Source organism: Aphis gossypii, chromosome 3 (assembly GCF_020184175.1).
Source record: "Aphis gossypii isolate Hap1 chromosome 3, ASM2018417v2, whole genome shotgun sequence".
Taxonomy (NCBI): domain Eukaryota; kingdom Metazoa; phylum Arthropoda; class Insecta; order Hemiptera; family Aphididae; genus Aphis; species Aphis gossypii.
This window is the reverse complement of record NC_065532.1, coordinates 18221351-18245317: the sequence shown is the minus strand read 5'-3', so window position 1 is coordinate 18245317 and position 23967 is coordinate 18221351. Positions and strand designations below refer to the sequence as shown.

The 23967-nt window shown below is 33.0% G+C and overlaps 3 protein-coding genes across 3 annotated transcripts; 2 read left to right on the top strand and 1 right to left on the bottom strand.

Moving 5' to 3' along the window:
• Positions 1–8099: 8099 nt before the first annotated feature.
• Positions 8100–10037, bottom strand: LOC114125425 (uncharacterized). The gene has a single exon (XM_027989061.2). It carries the CDS (start codon positions 10035–10037, stop codon positions 8100–8102), a length of 1938 nt encoding a protein of 645 aa, XP_027844862.2.
• A 951-nt stretch (positions 10038–10988) lies between these two features.
• Positions 10989–13740, top strand: LOC126550993 (uncharacterized). Its single transcript, XM_050203748.1, has 3 exons — positions 10989–11162; positions 11556–13518; positions 13583–13740. The coding sequence occupies exons 1-3, from the start codon at positions 10989–10991 to the stop codon at positions 13738–13740; spliced, it is 2295 nt and encodes a 764-aa protein (XP_050059705.1).
• Positions 13741–22766: 9026 nt separating this feature from the next.
• On the top strand, positions 22767–23608 carry LOC126551358 (uncharacterized). The gene has a single exon (XM_050204447.1). It carries the CDS (start codon positions 23020–23022, stop codon positions 23605–23607), a length of 588 nt encoding a protein of 195 aa, XP_050060404.1. The 5' UTR covers positions 22767–23019; the 3' UTR covers position 23608.
• The last annotated feature ends 359 nt before the right edge of the window (positions 23609–23967 follow it).

Below are 23967 nucleotides of genomic sequence, written 5' to 3'. Positions count from 1 at the left end.
AAATACATATAATAATCACAAACAATGATTAATATTATGTTTCATTTCTATAGAAAAAGGTAAATAATTAAAAATATCTTTTAGCTAGGGTATGTTCATTACATTTTGAAACCACAGATTATGTAAAACCACAAATTCAAATAGTTCTTGGTTATTGTTTGCGCCGAAGCCGCTCCTGCGATTAGTGCGGTCGGCGGTAACGACTCGCGGGGTGCTGGGATAGGGAAGGGTACCCAAGATATTACAATAATAATAATAAATGAAGTATAATATTTACAATAATAACACATACATACAATAATACAATCAGAGGCGCCCCAGTAAGATACACAATAGACAATTGTTAGAAAAACAATTCCCAAAGGAGAACAGAGACTGGTCAGGATAGCCCATACGGCTCCCGACTTTCCTAAACGGCACCCGTTTTCAAAAAGGTCAATTCCCAAACGGCTCCTGTCGAAAAAGGTTTTACGAACAAGTCAACACCCAAACGGCTCCCATCGAAAAAAGTTTTACTATCAGGTAAAATCCGGGTATTATCTTGTTTTTTACAACACAAATTCCTTCCCACTTCATACAGACTTAGGACTGTCTCTAAAGAGGTGTGGTTAAAAATGTGTTGTTGTTTTTTAAGGAAAAGTTGTTTTTTAGTTTTTCTAACGCGTTGGAAATGTACAACACGTAGCTGTAAGGCTTATTTTAAGCAAAAAAGTATTGGTGAAAAGTACGATGAACATCTGGACCATAACCATGAGCAATTAGATGTCAGTGTTTTAAGGAGGAGGGAGATTAGCAATAGCTTAAAGCGTAAAGCGCAAGAAAATTTGCACAAAAGGCCCGCGAAACTTCTCCGATGTGAACTTGTACCTAATGATTTACATGTTTTGACCACACAAGATGTCAATGCTATTCGTAAGACAGTATATTATGCACGTTCAAAATTACTACCAAAATTACCTAAATCGACAGAGGAAGCGCAGGATGCTTTAGATAAAATTGGTATTAAGACTTTGACAGGCGAGAATTTTTTATTTCATAATGATACAACATCAAATATTGTTATTCTTACATGTAACACTAACTTGAACATTCTCAAGAATAGCCGTAGTATTTATGTTGATGGCGCTTTTAAGTGTTGTCCAAAATTTTTTTGCCAAATGTTTACCATCCATGTTTTACATAACGGATACTATCTTCCCCTGATTTACTGTTTTTTGCCTAATAAAACCTCGGTTACCTACGGAAAAGCTTTTTCAGCATTGTGTGATTACATTGACCCACAAGTTGTTTTCGCAGATTTTGAAGAGGCTATTCATTTTGCAATACGAAAAAGTTGGCCATCGGTAAAAATAAAGGGATGTAGATTCCATTTGGGTAAAAGTTGGTGGCGGAAGATTCAGTCAGTTGGACTTGCATCAGAATTTAGAAACAAAGATTCTGAAATAAGAAAATCTCTAAAATATTTATTTGGCGTTCCTTACCTACCACCGTCAGAAGTATTGAACTGTTTTACAGATGATTTAATGGCTATCAAACCGATAGACGATAAAGTAGACAAAGTGTTCGACTATATTTTTGAAAATTATATGATGTCAGATAGTCGTTTTCCTCCTGAAATGTGGGCTGAATGTTCATCTTCCCTTGCTTTGACCGAAATGGCTGTGAATCATTCCACAGCAGATTCAACAACGAATTTAATTCTGCTCATCCTAATATTTTTAAGGTTATTGACATTCTAACCGGAATACAATCCGAAACACAAATTAAAGCTCGAAGTGGTGTAAATACACCAAAACCAACAAAAAAACGGGAGCTCATTGAAAACATTATCCGAGAATTTTCATCAAATAAAATAACTACCATAGATTATATAAAAAAATTGTGCATCAAAAATTTACCTATTCTATAATTTTTTTTTAATATTTTTATACATACATTTTTTTAATATTTTTATTTATACATTTTTGTCTATTTTTCAAAACTTTTTTACATTTAATTCACAGAATATATTTTTTATAATTTAACCTTAAAAAACAACAACACATTTTTAACCACACCTCTTTTGGATGACCAAAAAGTTTTGAAAATTTAATACAAGGTTCCTTATGAGTTGTTTTTATTATAGCTAAAAAAAATTAAAAATCGTTAGTCACAATTTTTTTTTATAAGCGTTTTTAGTTCAAATTTTTACAAAATCTGTCGAAAACGCGAAAATTTGCAAGTAATTTTGAAGTTGAAAAATCATAACCTTTCCTATAATGACTCTTAAAATTTTCTCTATAGCTTTTTGAAGCAAAACTTATGGGAAATCTTTTATTAAATTTTCTACTCTTAGCTACCTATACAAACAATTTTATGAATTTTGAACTACAAAATAATTTGCAAATATTCATGATTTTGACGAGTTTTTGTCAAAATTTGAACTTCAAATGCTAATAAAAAGCATTGCATAAGCTCTGCTGTACATTAGGTGCCGTATGGATCATTATTATATATTATAGGAGTGTTAAATTTGAATCCAATGATAGTTATCATTGTATACGAAAAACGATTCTGAACGAAGATAATTTGTCAGCCTAGGATATAATTTCTAGTGGTTGGTGAAAAAGGTGGTTTATGTTTTAATGGCCTGAATACAACAAAATTTAAGTTCTTTTATAATAATTGTAAGTTAAACTTATGAAAAACCTTGTATTAAATCTTCAACTCTTAGCTACTTATATAAAAATTTTTATGAAATATACCTACAAAATAATTTGCAAATATTCATGGTTTTGACGAATTGTTGTCAATATTGGAACTTCAAATGCTAATAAAAAAAAAATTGTGCCTATGTATTCTTATAATTTTTTAATCACTATAATAATAACTTATGAGGAACTTTGCATTAAATTTTCAAGTATTTTGATAAGGCCAAAAAGATTTTATCGACACATAAAAAAACAATTTTCAGAAAAATTGAAAATTTCAGTTGTCTATAAATAGCTCAAAAAAAGTCAAAATATTTTGAAAATTAAATCACGTAAAGAAAACGCTTATCTTAATAACTGGTAAAATTTTCAAGTATCTAAGACTTATACTTTTTGAATAATAACAAATATTTAAAATCGTTTGAGGATAAATCGTTATCGTTACGCTATTTCGTTAAAATTTAAAATTCAAACGCACTTAAAATTTTTCCTATAATGATGCTTCGAGTTTTCTCTATAGATACTTGAAGGTAAACTTATGGAAAACTTAGTGTTGTATTTTTAATCCTTAGTTATAAACACAAAAAATGTTATGATTTTTCAACTTCAAATAATTTACAAATATTCATGCTTTTGACGAATTTTCGTCAAAATTTGAACTTCAAATGCTAATAAAAAAAAATTGTGCCTATGTATTCTTATAATTTTTTAATCACTATAAGAATAACATATGAGGAACTTTGTATAAAATTTTCAAGTATTTTGAAAGGGCCAAAAAAATGTTATCGACCCTTCAAAATAAATTTTTCAGAAAAATTGAAAATTTCAGTTGTCTATAAATAGCTCAAAAAAACTCAAAATATTTTGAAAATTAAATCAAGTAAATAAAATGCCAATCTAAATAACTGGTAAAATTTTCAAGTATCTACGACTTATACTTTTTGAATTATAACAAATATCAAAAATCGTTTGAGGCTAAACCGTTATTTAACGCGGTTTTGTAAAAATTTAAATTTCAAACACTCATAAAAATTTTTTGTCTGAATCCGGTAGAGTTTTTTTTACAGATATTTGAAGAAAAATGTATGGAGAACCTTGTACCAAATTTTCAAAATTTAGTTATAAAAGAAAAAAATTTTATGATTTTTCAACTTCAAAATTACTTGCAAATTTTCGCGTTTTCGACAGATTTTGTAAAAATTTGAACTAAAAACGCTTATAAAAAAAAATTGTGACTAACGATTTTTAATTTTTTTTAGCTATAATAAAAACAACTCATAAGGAACCTTGTATTAAATTTTCAAAACTTTTTGGTCATCCAAAAATTTTTTATCGACACTTTAAAAAAATTTCTCAAAAAAATTGAAAATTTCAGTGGTCTATAAATAACACAAAAAAAGTCAACATTTTTTGAAAATTTAACTATATACAGATACCACTGACATTAACATTTGGTGAAAATTTCAAGTATTTTCAGTGATTAGTTTTTGAATTACAACCATAAAAAAAATCTATTTGGTCGAAAACTGGTTTTGCGTAAAAATTGCCGTTTTTCCGTCATTTTTTTTTTTGTTTTTCTCGATTTTTTTGAAAACCGTTGGAAAATGTTAACTTTTTACCTCTATAATGCACCAAGGATATTCAATTTTACATCGGAAACCACCCTCATAGTTTGAAATTGGAGCATTTTTTCGACTAGTTATGCTGTACACAGACACAAAAAAAAAAACAAAAAAAAAACATACATCATTGTAAAATCAATACATCTTCACTCCGTTCAGAATCTAAAATTAACTATTGAAAATAAAAAAATTTTACAAGCTTTAGGATATACATTAAAACAAAATGCCTGAGAGTGATATTTTAGATATCAGTTCACAGTATGAAACAGATTCTAAAATTACAAAAATTGAATTTCACTCATATACCCCGTATACTACCTCGTTTAAAAATAACGATGAAATACGTATATCAATTCAACAAACAGATGTTTATCCGTATCTACATGAAAGCTTTTTATATCTGGAGGGAAAAATATCAGAAGCTGGTAAAGTGGTACTTTCTAATAATGGTTTTTCATATCTCTTTGAACAAATACGGTTAGAAATCAATGGTATAGAAGTAGATAGTACACGTGTTCTTGGTATCACTAGCTCATTGAAAGGATATCTATCAGGTACCCCAGTTGACTATTATTGTTATGAAAATGCAGGTTGGACTTTTAAAAATGATACAAGGTCAACGAAAAATGTGGGTGATTTTAGTGCATCTATTCCACTGAAATATTGGTTAGGTATATTTGAAGATTTTAAAAAAATATTAGTTAATTCTAGATAAGAACTAATATTAACGCGAAGACGTCATAGTGATTTAAATGCCATAAATGTAAAAAGCGAAGGAAGTGTCACCACAGGTGCAGTCGATTTAAATAAAATAGTGTGGAAGGTACCACATATCACCGTTGACGATGAAGAAAGATTAAAATTATTTAAACTTGTAGAAAAAGAAAAAAGTTTGTTTATTCCTTTTAGATCATTTGAAACATTTGAGTATCCCGAACTGGGAACCACCACCAAAGCTGTATGGAACTTAAAAACTGCCTCAAAATTAGAAAAACCACGATTTATTATAGTTGGTTTACAAAAAGGTCGAAAAAATCAAATAACAAAAGATTGCAGTGTATTTGATAAATGTGACCTAACAAACGTGAAAGTATTTCTCAATTCAATAGCTTATCCGTATGATAATTTAAATTTTGATTTTAATAAAAACAATTTTTCAATATTATATGATATGTATACATCATTTCAAGAATCCTACTACGAAAAAATAATACGCAATCCGCTGTTGAGTCCTTCAACTTTCCTAGAAAATGCCCCCATAGTAGTTATCGATACTTCAAAACAGAGTGATTCAGGTACAGCCTCATCAGTAGATGTGCAATTGGAGATTGAGGCATCAAAACCACTTTTGGGTGTATCTGCATATTGTTTATTAATTCATGACCGAATTGTTGAATATGTACCTTTTACTAGAGAAGTAAGAAAACTTGTGTAAATTATATATATTAAAATATTTAAAGAAAAATGTAAATTGTAATTGTAATTGGCTATTGTAAACTAACAAAAAATAAAAACAGATTATTAACCTAATCAAAATTCTTATTTATTTAAAAAATGAGTAATTTTTACTCACGTGGATAAAATGAACATTTTGTGTACCCACGGTAAACAAAACCAATTTATGTAGAATTCGCCCCTTGCCACCGCTAAAAAACTTGGATAGAACGTACAAAATATACCTACTAATGTCAGACAGAATCCACCCAAATATATTATATCACCGTGGAAATGGCCAGAAAAACCGTGGACTAGAGTGCATTGCGATTTTCTCGGACCATTCCAAAATAAATATTTCTTTATCATTGTTGACGCAACCACAAAATGGTTAGAAGTATTTCAAGTAAATTCAATGACAGCGAATATTGTTATTCAAAAATTGTCAGAAACTATAGCACGATTTGGCATCCCAAAAACAATTACATCAGACGGCGCAAAATGTTTCGTAGGTTTTGAATTTCAAGCATATTGCAAAAATCTAGGCATAAGACACATGACTGGCGCACCATTCCACCCGGAATCAAACGGTAGTGCGGAATCGGAAGTCAAAACAATAAAAAATTTCTTTAAAAAATGCTCAACTGCACAATCCCAATAAAATAAATTTCTTTTAATGTACCGCAATACACCTCATTCGACAACACAAGAAACACCAGCTCAGCTAATGTTAGGTAGGTCAACACGTTTACAATTTGACAAATTAATTCCAAATACAAGTGAAGTAGTCATTGAACGACAAATATCACAAATAAACAATGGTGGTAATAGGACCGTATCATTTAATACAGGCGATAATGTCTTAGCTAGAGATTATACAATGTGTCCCGGGGCGAAGTGACCAGCCGCCGTCATATGAAAGTATACCTAAAATGACGAAGAAATAACCTTTAAAGTGGGGGTCTAACTCTTTTTTTTTTTGAGTTATGGGCAATTTAAGTTTTTTTAAACCAAACAAAAACTACCACGGATTTTTTTATGTTTCTCCGAAACTTTTCAACATTTTAACATAATTTTTTTTTTGTTTTAAAGCTATTTAATTGTCCTTTCAACCAACATACGCAGTTAAACCAAACTTATGTAAATAATTATTATTAAATTGAAAAAATTAAATTTTTTTATCAAAAGTTGGAATTTTTAAAAATAAATCTCGTATTACTCAAAATAATTCAATATTTAGTATGGGTTATTTTGGTTGTGTATTATTCTACAGAATAATAGCTTGATTACCTCATAAGTTTGGTTTTTATATCTTTCATAATCGCAGAGTTATACGCAGCTAAACATTACAGATCTTTTGTGATTTTAACTGCGTATGTTGGTTGAAAGGACAATTAAATAGATTTAAAACAAAAAAAAAATTATGTTAAAATGTTGAAAAGTTTCGGAGAAACATAAAAAAATCCGTGGTAGTTTTTGTTTGGTTTAAAAAAACTTAAATTGCCCATAACTCAAAAAAAAAAAGAGTTAGACCCCCACTTTAAAGGTTATTTCTTCGTCATTTTAGGTATACTTTCATATGACGGCGGCCGGTCACTTCGCCCCGGGACACATTGTAGAAATAATAACAATAAATGGCAAAAAGGTAAAATTATTAAATCCATTAGTTGCAATACACATGAGCTCGATGATTGAACTATTTGGAAAAGACATAATGATCAATTACTTATTGATAAATCACTGACACCAGCGAGTAATTCTATTTCACTTACACCCACTAGAAATATAAACGAAAATATTGAAAATGCCGAAACAGTGTGTGCAAATCAAAATCCAGACCCTACAATAATATATAAAACACCCAGACCAATTAGATCTAGGAAACCGCCTCAGCGATATTCTCCAAGTGATTATGACTAATGTAATTAAATCATTTATATACAAAAATAATACTAACATAGCTATTAATTAATATACAAATACTTTATATATATTTTTTAATTAATTCTAATTTTTTTTTAAGGAAAGAGTTGTTGCATATTCAGCATTTATAATATTTTATACTATAAACATTTATATTAATTGTAAGCATAAATATCACATTACGATCGGTGGGGACTGTCCATCGATCATTAGAGTAGAAATATAATGTACTTCATTACGATTTATATTGTCGACAATAAAAGAATACAAACACACGTTTATGTTATTATTCATATTAATAATACTTAACATCTTTGCTCCTGCATTCTCAAGAAGAGCTATAGCTTTTATTACCAATTGAGTAAGTACAACACCTACAATTATCCCCATGATTTTGATATGACTAATGTACAACTGTTATTTTTCTGTTTTAGTTACCTTTTACTGATCCTTTTGATGCAAATACTGCAATTGGCTGAGTGATATTGGAGCCCAAGCTCTGGAACATCAATACTAGGCCGTGGTCAGCTTTTAGACCAGAATTTAAATTTGAATTATCTTCACTAAAATCCTCTAATCCACAATAAGTTAAGGTTTTGGTGTCAACATTAACACTTTCACGTAAAAACATTTCATCAAAAAGAAGAACTCTGTGTTTTTCAGTATCACTTAAAAGACTCATTTTAGTTTTGAACAATTTAAAAAATTTATCATCAAAGCCACAATTCGATTTGACCATTGTTAAATAGTTACGTGATAAGTTAAGAATGCCCTCGATGCGAGTAATCAACGTGAGGAACTCCTCGTAAGTCAACACTTGTTGACCGATAACATGTTTAAGGTGATTTTTAACGCTTTTGATTCCGGCCTCCCAAATGCCGCCGAAATGTGGCGCGGCAGGCGGGTTGAAGTGCCACGTACAAGATAAATGCGACGACAGACGGTCTTGGGCCTTGGTATCGCGAAACAAGGTTCTAAGCTGCCGCGCGGCGCCGACGTAATTCGTGCCGCAATCCGAGTAAATATTTGACGGAATACCACGTCGCGCGACGAACCGATGATCTAGAGCCGCGAGGAAAGCGTCGGTGCTGAGATCGGTTACAATTTCGAGGTGGACGGCCTTAACGGTCATATAAACAAATAATGCTAGGTACACTTTAACCGATTGCGCATTTCGGCGTGGATGCTCTTTAACGAGGAACGGTCCCCCGTAGTCCATGCCGACGTGTGAAAATGGTCGATGACGCTGCACGTGATAAGATGGTAGATGGGCCATAATCGGTTGAGGGCGGACAGCTTTATGACGGGTACACGGGACGCACGCAAAAATAACACGTCGAATTGCGGCGCGACCCGACAAGATCCAAAACTTTTGACACAACATTGATAGTACCAATTTTGATCCGCCGTGCAAAAATGACAAATGGTAGTGGCGAATGATCAACTCGGTGAGGCGTGAGGACCGCGGTAACAAAATCGGATGCTTCGCATCGTAACTGATGCCGGAAAAACGCAAGCGGCCTCCTACTCGTACAATATAGTTGTCGTCGATGTATGGTGCTAATTGTGCCAAATAAGGTGGCGTTATCATAGATTTGTTTTTTAACGCTTTAATCAGATCCGAAAAATAGTGTTGTTGTGTACGCTGTACGACGATTGACAAAGAGCGTTTTCGCTCGGCAAACGTAATAGGACCGACGCGGAGCGGTTGTCGTCGTAGACGATGAGACAGATAACGCGAGACGTAACATAGTACTCGTAACATTTTTTCGAATGACGAAAAGCGACTAATGAAATCCAATGATGACGGATGAACGTTGACGGCTAACGTCGCGACGGTATTTGGCCGAGTTTCGGGCAATTGGCTCGGGGCGAGCGTGGCAAATTTGAACGACGGCCATTGGTCTTCAGAAAGTCGTATGAACTCCGGACCGTTCCAATAGATAGACGAAGACAGCATTGATTTTGGCAAGAGTCCACGGGAGGCTGGATCTGCGGGATTGTCGATCGTTGATACGTAATTCCAGTGGCAATCCGGTAGTAAATGACGTATTTTGGCGACCCGATTGGTCACAAAAATTTTAAAATGTTTTGGATCCGATATTAGCCACGACAAAACAACTGACGAGTCCGACCACGCTCGCAGACGAGATATAGACACCTCGGTAGACAACACAGATCGAACGTGGTGAAGTGTCTGAGCCAACAGCAGGGCGCCGCATAGTTCCAATCGAGGTATGGACAGCGATTCGTCGGCGGCGGAGCTCTTCAGGGGGGCAACCTTGGTTTTACAGGTGATGATTTTGACGGAGATATCACCAGCGGCATTGACGAACCGGAGATACACGACCGCTGCATATCCTTTCATCGATGCGTCCGCGAAACCCAAAAGCTGAACGTCCTGATGATGGATAACGTCGATGTGACACCAAATAATTAAAAATATCTTTTAGCTAGGGTATGTTCATTACATTTTGAAACCACAGATTATGTAAAACCACAAATTCAAATAGTTCTTGGTTATTGTTTGCGCCGAAGCCGCTCCTGCGATTAGTGCGGTCGGCGGCAATGACTCGCGGGGTGCTGGGATAGGGAAGGGTACCCAAGATATTACAATAATAATAATAATAAATGAAGTATAATATTTACAATAATAACACATACATACAATAGTACAATCAGAGGCGCCCCAGTAAGATACACAATAGACAATTGTTAGAAAAATAATTCCCAAAGGAGAACAGAGACTGGTCAGGATAAATAGATAAATAAAACAAGCTATTTAGTTCGGATAGAATAAACAAATATAATTATTATATTTGTTATAACATTTAAAACGGTTTCCCGGAGGACACGGTGTCGGTAAACGGCGTCACCGGTCACTTAAAAATAACACAATCTAAAGTACAAACGGACTCGTTTCGATACGAGTAAGAATCTGTTCAAACGGTTGTACGGAGGTACGCAGCGGCGATGACGGCGTCGCCGGACCTTTACAAAAATAAGACTGACTTTTGGACGGCTCGACGTCGCGGTCCGTGCCGGTAACGTGGGCGCGAGGTGCAGTGTGACCAATCCAGGGCACACTGTACCTCGGCCCTTACAGATAATATCAGTACAGTTAGAGTATAATAAAAAATAAAAAAGAAACAAACAAATTGTCGCTAACACAATATTTCTATATATAAATAATATTAACACAAGAAACAACGAATACGACCTGGCTCCAATATGGCACCGCCGATACACACCGCGAGTTCACAGCTGTGGACGTTAGAATAGTTCATCCGGCCCTGCACGCGTAAGTTTCTTCACTGAGATGCCGACAAGTGGCGATATGGCTACCCATCTAGTGCACGCCGGGTTGGTTGGACAAAGCCTCAGGTACATAGACGGCGAGCGAGTCCAAGTGTATGTCCTGTTCGCCAGCTCGCAGAAGGCAGACAAACGAAAGCCAAAAAAATGTCCGGTGCCGGGGACAGCCACACAAGGTGTAGGGCCGAAAAGGAACAAAGGCGGAACAACGACTTAACAATAAAACGCGTTGTCCGCAGTCCTCACACGCGGTTTAGTGCGACCACAGCGCAAGGCGGCGAGCGGACGGGACGATTGTACTATTGTATGTATGTGTTATTATTGTAAATATTATACTTCATTTATTATTATTATTATTGTAATATCTTGGGTACCCTTCCCTATCCCAGCACCCCGCGAGTCATTGCCGCCGACCGCACTAATCGCAGGAGCGGCTTCGGCGCAAACAATAACCAAGAACTATTTGAATTTGTGGTTTTACATAATCTGTGGTTTCAAAATGTAATGAACATACCCTAGCTAAAAGATATTTTTAATTATTTGGTGTCACATCGACGTTATCCATCATCAGGACGTTCAGCTTTTGGGTTTCGCGGACGCATCGATGAAAGGATATGCAGCGGTCGTGTATCTCCGGTTCGTCAATGCCGCTGGTGATATCTCCGTCAAAATCATCACCTGTAAAACCAAGGTTGCCCCCCTGAAGAGCTCCGCCGCCGACGAATCGCTGTCCATACCTCGATTGGAACTATGCGGCGCCCTGCTGTTGGCTCAGACACTTCACCACGTTCGATCTGTGTTGTCTACCGAGGTGTCTATATCTCGTCTGCGAGCGTGGTCGGACTCGTCAGTTGTTTTGTCGTGGCTAATATCGGATCCAAAACATTTTAAAATTTTTGTGACCAATCGGGTCGCCAAAATACGTCATTTACTACCGGATTGCCACTGGAATTACGTATCAACGATCGACAATCCCGCAGATCCAGCCTCCCGTGGACTCTTGCCAAAATCAATGCTGTCTTCGTCTATCTATTGGAACGGTCCGGAGTTCATACGACTTTCTGAAGACCAATGGCCGTCGTTCAAATTTGCCACGCTCGCCCCGAGCCAATTGCCCGAAACTCGGCCAAATACCGTCGCGACGTTAGCCGTCAACGTTCATCCGTCATCATTGGATTTCATTAGTCGCTTTTCGTCATTCGAAAAAATGTTACGAGTACTATGTTACGTCTCGCGTTATCTGTCTCATCGTCTACGACGACAACCGCTCCGCGTCGGTCCTATTACGTTTGCCGAGCGAAAACGCTCTTTGTCAATCGTCGTACAGCGTACACAACAACACTATTTTTCGGATCTGATTAAAGCGTTAAAAAACAAATCTATGATAACGCCACCTTATTTGGCACAATTAGCACCATACATCGACGACAACTATATTGTACGAGTAGGAGGCCGCTTGCGTTTTTCCGGCATCAGTTACGATGCGAAGCATCCGATTTTGTTACCGCGGTCCTCACGCCTCACCGAGTTGATCATTCGCCACTACCATTTGTCATTTTTGCACGGCGGATCAAAATTGGTACTATCAATGTTGTGTCAAAAGTTTTGGATCTTGTCGGGTCGCGCCGCAATTCGACGTGTTATTTTTGCGTGCGTCCCGTGTACCCGTCATAAAGCTGTCCGCCCTCAACCGATTATGGCCCATCTACCATCTTATCACGTGCAGCGTCATCGACCATTTTCACACGTCGGCATGGACTACGGGGGACCGTTCCTCGTTAAAGAGCATCCACGCCGAAATGCGCAATCGGTTAAAGTGTACCTAGCATTATTTGTTTATATGACCGTTAAGGCCGTCCACCTCGAAATTGTAACCGATCTCAGCACCGACGCTTTCCTCGCGGCTCTAGATCATCGGTTCGTCGCGCGACGTGGTATTCCGTCAAATATTTACTCGGATTGCGGCACGAATTACGTCGGCGCCGCGCGGCAGCTTAGAACCTTGTTTCGCGATACCAAGGCCCAAGACCGTCTGTCGTCGCATTTATCTTGTACGTGGCACTTCAACCCGCCTGCCGCGCCACATTTCGGCGGCATTTGGGAGGCCGGAATCAAAAACGTTAAAAATCACCTTAAACATGTTATCGGTCAACAAGTGTTGACTTACGAGGAGTTCCTCACGTTGATTACTCGCATCGAGGGCATTCTTAACTTATCACGTAACTATTTAACAATGGTCAAATCGAATTGTGGCTTTGATGATAAATTTTTTAAATTGTTCAAAACTAAAATGAGTCTTTTAAGTGATACTGAAAAACACAGAGTTCTTCTTTTTGATGAAATGTTTTTACGTGAAAGTGTTAATGTTGACACCAAAACCTTAACTTATTGTGGATTAGAGGATTTTAGTGAAGATAATTCAAATTTAAATTCTGGTCTAAAAGCTGACCACGGCCTAGTATTGATGTTCCAGAGCTTGGGCTCCAATATCACTCAGCCAATTGCAGTATTTGCATCAAAAGGATCAGTAAAAGGTAACTAAAACAGAAAAATAACAGTTGTACATTAGTCATATCAAAATCATGGGGATAATTTTAGGTGTTGTACTTACTCAATTGGTAATAAAAGCTATAGCTCTTCTTGAGAATACAGGAGCAAAGATTGATGGTGTAGTAAATGATGCAAGTTCAACAAACAGAAGGTTGTGGAGTGAGCTTGGTGTCTCTGGTAAAATGGGCGAATTAAAAAATCAATGAAATCATTGAGATTCACAAAACTTCAAAAATTGTCTTCTAGAATTGATGATATTGTAAATAGTGATATGTGGGAGGCTGATGACATTTTTGACCATGATTACTGTAAATCATCTGTAAAAGAGTGTATAATTTATTATATATTATGTGGATATGTAAGTCGAAAAATATCAAACCATACAAAATGCAATAATTGTATAATGGCAATTCTTAAAGGTTAGATATTAAGCTAATGTAAATAAAAACAATTTTAAAATGGGTATACACACAAACTTACATTATACTTATATATTTAGCAGGGAACTCTTCAACAATATCTGAGGCAACTTTAACTAATATTAAATCTAAAGGAGGTTTGATACATCCCAACCAAGGTTTTTTTAAACTAAATTTAGCAATTGAGGATTCTTTTGAAAAATATTCTTATAGTCAACATGTTTTTCAAAACTATGTTGATGATGTGTTATTGAAAAATGGACATTTAACTGGGTTCCCATGTTCTGAACATAAAACAGAAATCATGACATATATTATAACATATTATATAACGATGAGAATGAGACAACACACAGCATTACAAAATAGAGATCTTAAAAAAAAGCAGTTTCTTGAAAAAAAAATAAAAATTAGTTAAACATTAAATCTATGATTACTATAATTTGTTAAACATAAATTTTAACAAATAGGTACCTAACACCTATTTATTTATGTATATGACAGAATAAAATATAAGTTTAAAATTTTTAATATTAACTTTTTGACTTTTGTATTTATTTAAGTATTTTTATCTAATGAAGTTGAAGAATAATTTGCTATTTTATGTTATTTAATATGAAATACACAATAAACATTATACTAATGTTACAATATACATAGGTACCTATTAATTTCGAAATTTTATTACAGTTAGACAACCAGTTTGAAATTGAATATTTGAAAAACTTAAACCACGACCACCGTCCGGTGGTCTGACGTCGGATTTGTATTAGTTACGATAAACAATCCTAGGATCGCTGGGGCCCGTTAAATTCCCCCACCTAAGAAACTACGTACTAAAACGTGACCGCACCACTACCACCCGCCGACCAGAATAGATCGTTACCAGTCCATATTATCTTAGTTTATGATTTTGACCACGATGTAGAGAAGAGAAGGTGATAACACTCGACTTGATTGAAAGAAAAAAAGTGGCTTATTTTTCGACGGCAATTTTTTAGTTTAAATAATATCCACAGGGGGCACCACAAGCATCGAAGGCCGGTTGTTATTTAATATTTCAATAATTTAGCATTATAACCACTATGCAATAATGCATTATTTTCATTAAATCGTAATGTATAAATAAATAAATATTTCATTTAAGATAAAAAATACCTGTGTGTGCCTATACATATATTATAATGGTATATGAAACATTTTATTCAACTGCCTATATATATATAAGTTGACAGTTGGAAATTATAGCAATATTGCATTTAACAGTAGGTAGGTATACAACTCATTACAAAGGTAATAATTTCTATATTTTGCAAGAAACTCAAAACTATTTATATAATATACTTACTTTATTATATTTACTTCTAATTTAATACTTACGTTGTATTGATACCTCTTCATAAATATTTCAATATATCTAAAATATTATTATATGCATATTTATTGGTAGGTATATGAAATATTTTATTTAATTGCCTAGTTGTCGACAGTTGGAAAGTATAGCAATATTGTATTTAACAATACACAAATCATTACAAAGGTAATAATTTCAATATCATTTAATTGAAAATGAAGTGCACAAACAAAATCCTTACTACAATTCTTTTTGTCTTTACGTGGAATCTTCCTTTCCCAAATATTTAACAGTTCAATATCCTATAATAGTTCATACAACAAAATGTCAAATACCTAGTTTTTAATGTAATTTTTTAGCTTTACTTATAATATATTTATTTTGTTTTTAATTTAAATTGTAAATGTTTCATTTGTCTCAATTGTGTACAATTCTCATGTGCATAAAACATTTTTAAGTAAATGTTTATTATCCATGTAGTAATGAGCGTTATGAGTCCTATAACTTATGACTTATAAATTATATCCTGATTTGGGTAGTATTTTTTACAAACTATGCAAATATAAATAATATTATATATTTTTACAAAAGATTAAAATTGAATTAACATAATAAATAATAATAGTTATTTATTATTTATAGTAACTATAATTAATAATATAATATAATATTATTAATAATTTTTATTTTAAATTATAATATTTAAAGCATTAATATCAATATCTTGAAAATAACTTAAAATTAGGTATTGCATGTACAAATAATTTATCATAGTTTAAACAAAATTATTAGTACCGTATTATAATAATATATTGTGGAACTATTTAGTAATTATCTAATTTAAATTTAAAAATGTTCATACATTTTGTTTAGTCTATTAAATATTTATTTTATTAATTCGTGTCTATACATATATAATATTTTTATTTATTTCAACTTGCTAGTATGATATATTCATATTTCATATGAATTATGAAATTTGAACAATATTATTATATTATAAAGTTCATTTTCAATGCACCTTAATAGGAAATAATTAACGTAACCGGCCTTCGAGTACTGTGGCGGTGCCTGGTGGTATTCGTGTTAACTAAAATAGTGCCGTCGGAAAATAATAAGCCACTTTTTTCACGGAGTGTTATCACCTTCTCTTCTCTTCTCTACCATCGGGATATATAAACTATATAGTATAATATACATCTCGATGTTCTCTACATCGTGATTTTGACCATAGATATTAAAGAATGGATAGGCCATTTGTGCTTATCCACAGATATATTTTTATATATCTGTGTGCTTATCATACGGGCATGAATTAAAAAATATTTTGAGGTTATAGAGAACGACAGGACGTCTTAACACAAATAGATAACAGAATTAGGATTAATAGGATTAATAATTTCATTTATTTCCACGACTGAGATAGAAAATAATATACAGGAGCGCAAACATTGAACTTGAAATTGGAATTGTGAAATTGAACTTCCATACCAATAACATTGAAAGACTACACATTTTAACTTGACACAACTCTGGGATAAATGGTCGTATTACGTTAACTTTGGTATCAAAATTTTTGTTTTTATGTGTACTTCAAACTTGTATTTACAAAAAATAAAAATAAAAACTCTGAACAACATTTTTATTAAAAACAAAATTGCCCACGCTGTAGTATAAATAGTATAATCCTCGTCATGCGATACCATATTATAATTTATATTATTTATAATGAATCATGGAAAAAAAAGCCCAGTACCAACTAAATACATTTTTTTTAAATTTTATAATGTACCTTTATATCAATTTAATTATGTAACCCTTTTTTGACATAGGTATTTATAATATATTTTATATAAAATATTCGTTTAATAATTTGTATATTATACTTTTATATCATAATAATATTTAATAAAATAATACACCAAATATTTTAAACTATAGGTATAAAATATACATTTGAAGTATCTATAAGAGATTAATCATAATAAAAATAACATAAAATAAAATAGATGTCATTTGTATATAATTTTAAAAAATGTTTAAATGGTGGTAAAAAATTTCAAATAATTGAAATAAATAAAAATAATTATCATAATAAAGGCATTGTTTTCTGATGTTGTGTACCTATGACCAGGGCCGCAGCTAGGGGGGGGGGGCTAGGGGGGTATTTTGCCCCGGGCGGCAAATTTTTAGGGGCGGCAAAATATGTAAATTATTGGGGCTGAGTGATGGAAAGAGAGGCGGCAAAATTAGAGCTTGCCCTTCCTAGAATAATGTGTAGCTGCGGCCCTGCCTATGGCTAACTATTAGAGATATTAGACTACTATTATAAAATCTAATACGCTTATCTCATGCATAGTATTCACTATTTTTGTTTTGTGTATTTACTAATAACATTTTATTAATTATATAAGGTAATTGAGACTTTAAGTTAATTTCCATATAAAAATGGTTTTGTATTAAAATCTATTCAATTCCATAGGTGAATAATATATTATCTAATTATTATATTTTTAATTTAATGTAGGTAGTCTTGATAAATATATTTTTAATTTTTTAATTTAAAATAATGCTGTTTATTGCAATTAATAGATTCTATAACTGCTGTAATAAAATATAAATTAGTTTCCAATTAAAACTCTAATTTTATTATCTAGATTCCCACTCAAAAAACCTGAGTTATTACAAAAATAAATAAAAATGTTCAGAGTTTTTATTTTTTGTAAATACAAGTTTGAAGTATACATATAAACAAAAATTTTGATATCAAAGTTAACGTAATACGACCATTTATCCCAGAATTGTGTCAAGTTAAAATGTGTAGTCTTTCAATGTTATTGGTATGGCAGTTCAATTTCTTGCCATAAAGGAGTGGGGGTAACGAAAAATACGTCGGCTCGTTTTTCGTAACATACGAGCCAAGGTGTATTGATCAATACACCTTGATACGAGCATAGGCGAGTGGCGAGTCCGCGCTCCAGTATATTCTTATCTATCTCAGTGTTTATTTCATAGATCAGTATAAGATATAGCTTTATTTGTTATTTCATTATTTGTCAATATTATAATATTAGTGTAATATGTAAGTTCACAAAATATAATTTATGATAAGACCTCTGCTAGAGTGAGAGGCATTGATAAAATCTGTCTTTCTCTCTTCCCCATTCCGGCACACTTCCCTCTATACGATTAATATAGCGATGGCCTATTCATTCTTTAATATCTATGATTTTGACAACATACCATGTTATTTAGCCATGATCTACACCGCGGACTGAGATATATTAGATAAGTCAACAACAATGTATAAAAGATGTGTACCAAAATTCAGCTATAGTGGGAATTTTTCCTAGCTGAACGCCTGAACCTCTTTTTTCGTCTAATTTGACTGTACTATTAAAAATATGGTCGATTATTTCTTGTCTGTTTTCTTTGAATATAGTTGTTTTATTGAAACCAGATGATGTCCGCACGAGTTCGGCGATTTAAACATAATTGAATACCTACCTACCTCCAAGTCAATGAAACAGTATAAATTGTTTTAATATAAGTAGTAGATACAATATAATACGTACGTATTACTTGGCACAAGTCTAAAAATATTACGTAACTATTTAAACAAAATAACATACAACGGAAATATAATATATTAGGTATATTATAATCATTATATTTTATCAGATATAAGTATTTAGAATATAGACAGACAAGAAATAATCGACCATATTTTTAAACGATTTGATTAAAAATAAAAATAAATTTAATAAATTTAATTTCCTTGTTTTATTATTTAAAAAACTTCGTAGAAAATATTCTAATAAATAAATATTTTTTTATAGATTAAAAGGATTTAAAATTATTCAATTACTGGACGTCATCCGAAGACCACTGCACAGGCGGCCCTGAGCAATTTTCGGATTATCGAGGCCGAGGGTCGACCGATCACAGAACACACGGGACCGACCACGATACCGAAGTACGTCCACCACAGCCCCAACGCGAAGATGGTTATCACAGTCAACCGGACCGACGTTTTTGGTTGGCGACAGGGTTCGTCCGTCGTGGCTTCAATGGCCACGTTGAGGATATTCTCTGTCAGAATTGCGGTGACGATCACCGCGGACCATAACACATTTAACAAGCTCGCTGCGGCCACAGCGAACTGTACCGACTCGTCCACGATCATCTTTAATATTGATCCGAAGTCGTCCATTGAGTGCATGATGTTGATTATACGAAATTATAAATTATAATTATAATTATAAATTATACGATATAGATATACGAAGATTGGTCCAAATTTCGTGTCAGGTAAACAACACTGCGTCTCCCGGGAAACGCGACGTAAAAAAATAATACTGTACGCAGCGACCTACATCACAAATCGAACACATGTTATTATATTATACCGTCTTACTATCTACATCGAACCCGCAAGGGGCGGTGGCGGTGGTGTTGCTCGCTACAGATTAATAAATAATATTTAATTCGGATTTACTCTCTGTCTCAAACGTGGTTGAAACGTGTATGATTTTTAATTCAAAGTCGTTTGGACGGCAGTGGCGATGACAGTGGTTTTGACCGAACGTAGAGTACAGGTCTAAAATTTATTGTATCCAATCGTGTGACTACTATTTTGTTTTCTGTAACCAGTGACAACCCTATATACAAACAAGACAATATTTGTTTTTTCGTCAGCCGACAAATACCTGTGTGAACCCCTCTTTAAAATGCGAATTTCGGAGAATCCTTTCTTATTGCCATCCCTTACCGTGAACAATTTCAGTCTTAAGCTACACACAGTGTTTAATGTACTTTGACTACTGCGAATCAATCAGTCAGGACTTCTTTTTTTATATGTATATTTTTTACACGTAGATTATAGGTAATCGTTGTGGTTTTTATAATAATACACTCAATTTTCAATTTTTTTTTTTAATGTTATATTTTTATATTGCATTAATATATGCTCTGGTTATAATTAATATTTATATGTTAATGTTATATGTGTTAATAAATAGTTGCTTTTTGAATTTGTTTTCTAATTATAGGAGCGATTTTTTTTTCAGAATAGGTAGTGGGCCGATTGTATCCCAGTCCGTATGTATAATACATACTTATAGTCTATAGTAGGCTTTTGATTAAGTATATTCGGCTTATTTCACTTTGGCTTATCGATCTTAACTCTTTACAGTTTTAACGTATTAAATTTCCACCGGTGCAAAATTAATTGAATTATGATAATCACTCATTGGCGGCGCTAGGCGTGGGCGGAGTGGACCATTGCTCACGGCCTCGAGTTCCAAAGGGACTTATAATAATTAACCATAGAAAAATATGGGAGAAGTATCTATACAAAAATTTTTGTATCCATGAAATTATTTTATTGTAAAAAAAAAAATCATAAGCATAAATGTTATATTTCGTCATATTTAGTCATTACTAAAAGTACCAGATCACACTATGCGTTTTGTTGGTTGCCGATCGGCAAACGACCGCGACTATTCAATAATTAATATATAAACCGCGTTATCGGGGCCAGACTGACCGATTCAGCGAACCGATTTTATCTACACTCGATAACGTAATTTAATTTTGACTGTTGTTGTTAGTTCAATTGGTTGTGTTTTATCCTCGTTTCTGTATCGATCGATTACCGAAAATTATATTCAATTTAATAATATTTAACGAAGCAAAAATCATACCACACGTACCTAAGTTGTAAGTATAAAACTTTATTAATTGTGTTTACATTTTCCATTGTTTTTTTTTTTGTTTTATGATATTAGTTATAAAATGATTTTATTATAATATGAAAATAACATAACCAGCATGGAAAACGATTTATTGTGACAAAATAGATATATAATAATAATTTTTTATAATAGGGAAGTATGGAAATAATATATTTTAGTATGTTGTATTGGAAGTATTAGTTAAAACTTTAAGAACTAGTAAATAATTATAATTTGTAATCGAATATTATTTGTATTTAACACTTCTCATACATAATTTTATAAATATTACATAATAATTTATTATTAAAATATAATTAACTATCCATATGTAGGTATCATGTCTGGATCTAGTAGAGACAGAGAATACTGGTCGGAAGAAATGGGAATCTGGTGCTTCCAAAAGAAAGAGAAAAGCTGAAATGATGCAAGTGAACCAAGCTATGAGTACTAGTATGATGAAATTTCTAAACAAAACCAGTACATCAACAACTACAGACTTAGACGAACCTAATGCCAAAATGGATTTAAATGAAGGAAATTTATCCAATAAAATTTCAAAATACAATGAAGAATTGACAAAAGAAGTTGAAACTAAGTCTGATCTTGAAACTTCTCCGCCAATAAATACTTTTGAAAATAAAGAAATTACTGTAATGATATGCTCAATTCTACATATCATGATTTTTGTAAAGTCGTTATTTTCATTTAATAAAATATATAACGGTCGAGTTGTCGCACGCATGTAATAAAATCTAAAATAACCCCAATAAATCAAGTCACTGGTGATTGGAACGATTCCTATTATCTAGTCTCGTACAGGACACTGTACGGGATTATAACGGTACAGCGCAACACATGCAACTTCTTTCATGTGCCGCCGGAGACGGGGGATGGTCCGGTCAGGGTCGCTTTCACCAGGGAAAAAGACAATTTTCTTTGGGGACACCGACACCTTTGATCGGGCCGCCGATGGCTCTGGCGGACCTGGCCTAAATCGTCTCCTCTCATCAGTGCATGAGCACCCTCCATAGCGAGAAGTGCACGAGCACATCCAAAACGTCATATAAGTGCACGAGCACCACTAAAACAGACAAGTGCAGGAGCACAGCAGACTTACACGCAACCACTCAAAGGACATTGCCTACGACAACTTTACTGTTTCTTTTTTCTATAACGAAATTTGTTAAAGTGTTTAGTTATTTCTTTTTTGAGTGCTAAAAAATTCAATAAACTCTATCCTTGTTACGTCGACTGCAACCATAGACAGCTGCGGACAAGGTAAGGTGCATGCGCATCCATCTTTAAATAATAATAGTATTATAGAGTTTACTTGATCGTTCTCGAAGCACGACCTCGAGAACCCTCCGACCATCAGGAGGAAGGTGATTCCGCAAATTTAAAGTGATAAAACATAGGCTAAAATAATCGATAAATTTCTAATAACTTATAAATATATTTGAGGCAATCATTCAAGGCTTGTGTCCCTTGTGATTGCCGATACAATTTATTTAAACTACTTCGCTTAAATCAAACAATTACTTTTCATAAAAATAAAAATATTAATCAACATATTAATATTTTTACCTTTACTATTAATATTATTTTTACTTATTCTTATTTTTAATTTCTTTATTTTTGCGTTATTACATTACTCTTTGTGTTAACTCTAATATAAATAATATTAGCGATTTAGAGATGCACAAACCAGAAATTGTTTTAAGTGAACCATTAATGAGTTTAGACCCAGGGAAATGGGTGTTTCCGTTATCAGGTTCACAGCGTCACGATTTAGTTCAACATGGTCCACAACAGATGCTAGATATTTGCGATGAAAATTATCTTTTAGACAGTAATAAGAGACATTTTTCTAACTTCCACTATACAAGAAAATTAAGTAATGGCGAAATTCAACATCGCAGATGGCTAGTTTATTTTCAATCTCAAGATTAAATATATTGAAAAAAATGTTTAGGTATGAACAGTGAACACACTGATGAACCTATAGAGAATGGTGAAGAAAAGTTTAGAGTTGACTTTTTTAACAGCATGATTGATGGAATTCTACATGACATTAAATGGAGATTTAAATCATTGAATGAATACTTTGAATATTTTGGTTTTATTTATGATATGAATATTTTAAGATCCATTTCCAAAGAAGATATTTATAAGCATTGTTGTGATTTAGGTACAGTTCTTCAAGAGGGTGAAAAGAGCGACATTCAATCATTTGAATTATACGAAGAATTACAACTCATAATTTCAAGTCTACCAGACTTTATTGAGGATGCAAAACAACTCATCAAATACATAATAGAAAATAATTTACAAGAAATATATCCAAATGTTTATATAACAGTCAGAATTATGCTTACTATTCCTGTCAGTACAGCTTCAGCAGAGAGAAGTTTTTCGAAGCTTAAAATAATTAAAAATTACCTACGAAATACAATGACACAGGAAAGACTCTCAGCATTAGCAGTTTTGTCCATTGAAACGAAAATTGCAAATAATTTAAATTACGAAGATATACTTAAAACATTTAGTGAAGCAAAAAGCTGAAAAGTCCATTTCTTGTAAATAAAAAAAAAATGAAACTTCTAACAGTATTATTAATTTAAAAAAATATGTATTTAATTTTATAATTATGTATAAATAAAATTATATTGACTACTTTGCAAATAAAAGGTTAATAATTAGAGTTTATTGTTTTAAAAAATTGTAAATCTTAATATTTATTAAATAACTATTGTTACTTAAATGTGTATTAAAAAAATTTAAAAAAAGGGCCTCGTCTACTTCGCCCACATATAAATTTTACCTCGCGCCGCCACTGTAATAAATCACTTTAGTCTTACCTATATATTTCGCATTATTTAAAAGAAGAACAAGATAAATAGTTAATATCACAGATACAATATA

What these genes read in the sequence shown, in the direction of transcription:
- LOC114125425 (XM_027989061.2), bottom strand. Translation starts at nt 10,037, where the DNA reads ATGAAAGGATATGCAGCGGTCGTGTATCTCCGGTTCGTCAATGCCGCT.
- LOC126550993 (XM_050203748.1), top strand. Translation starts at nt 10,989, where the DNA reads ATGCCGACAAGTGGCGATATGGCTACCCATCTAGTGCACGCCGGGTTG. An exon ending in CGGGGACAGCCACACAAGGT is followed by an intron (nt 11,163 to 11,555) that starts GTAGGGCCGAAA and finishes ATCCATCATCAG; the next exon opens with GACGTTCAGCTTTTGGGTTT. An exon ending in ATCAAAAGGATCAGTAAAAG is followed by an intron (nt 13,519 to 13,582) that starts GTAACTAAAACA and finishes GGATAATTTTAG; the next exon opens with GTGTTGTACTTACTCAATTG.
- LOC126551358 (XM_050204447.1), top strand. Translation starts at nt 23,020, where the DNA reads ATGAACAGTGAACACACTGATGAACCTATAGAGAATGGTGAAGAAAAG.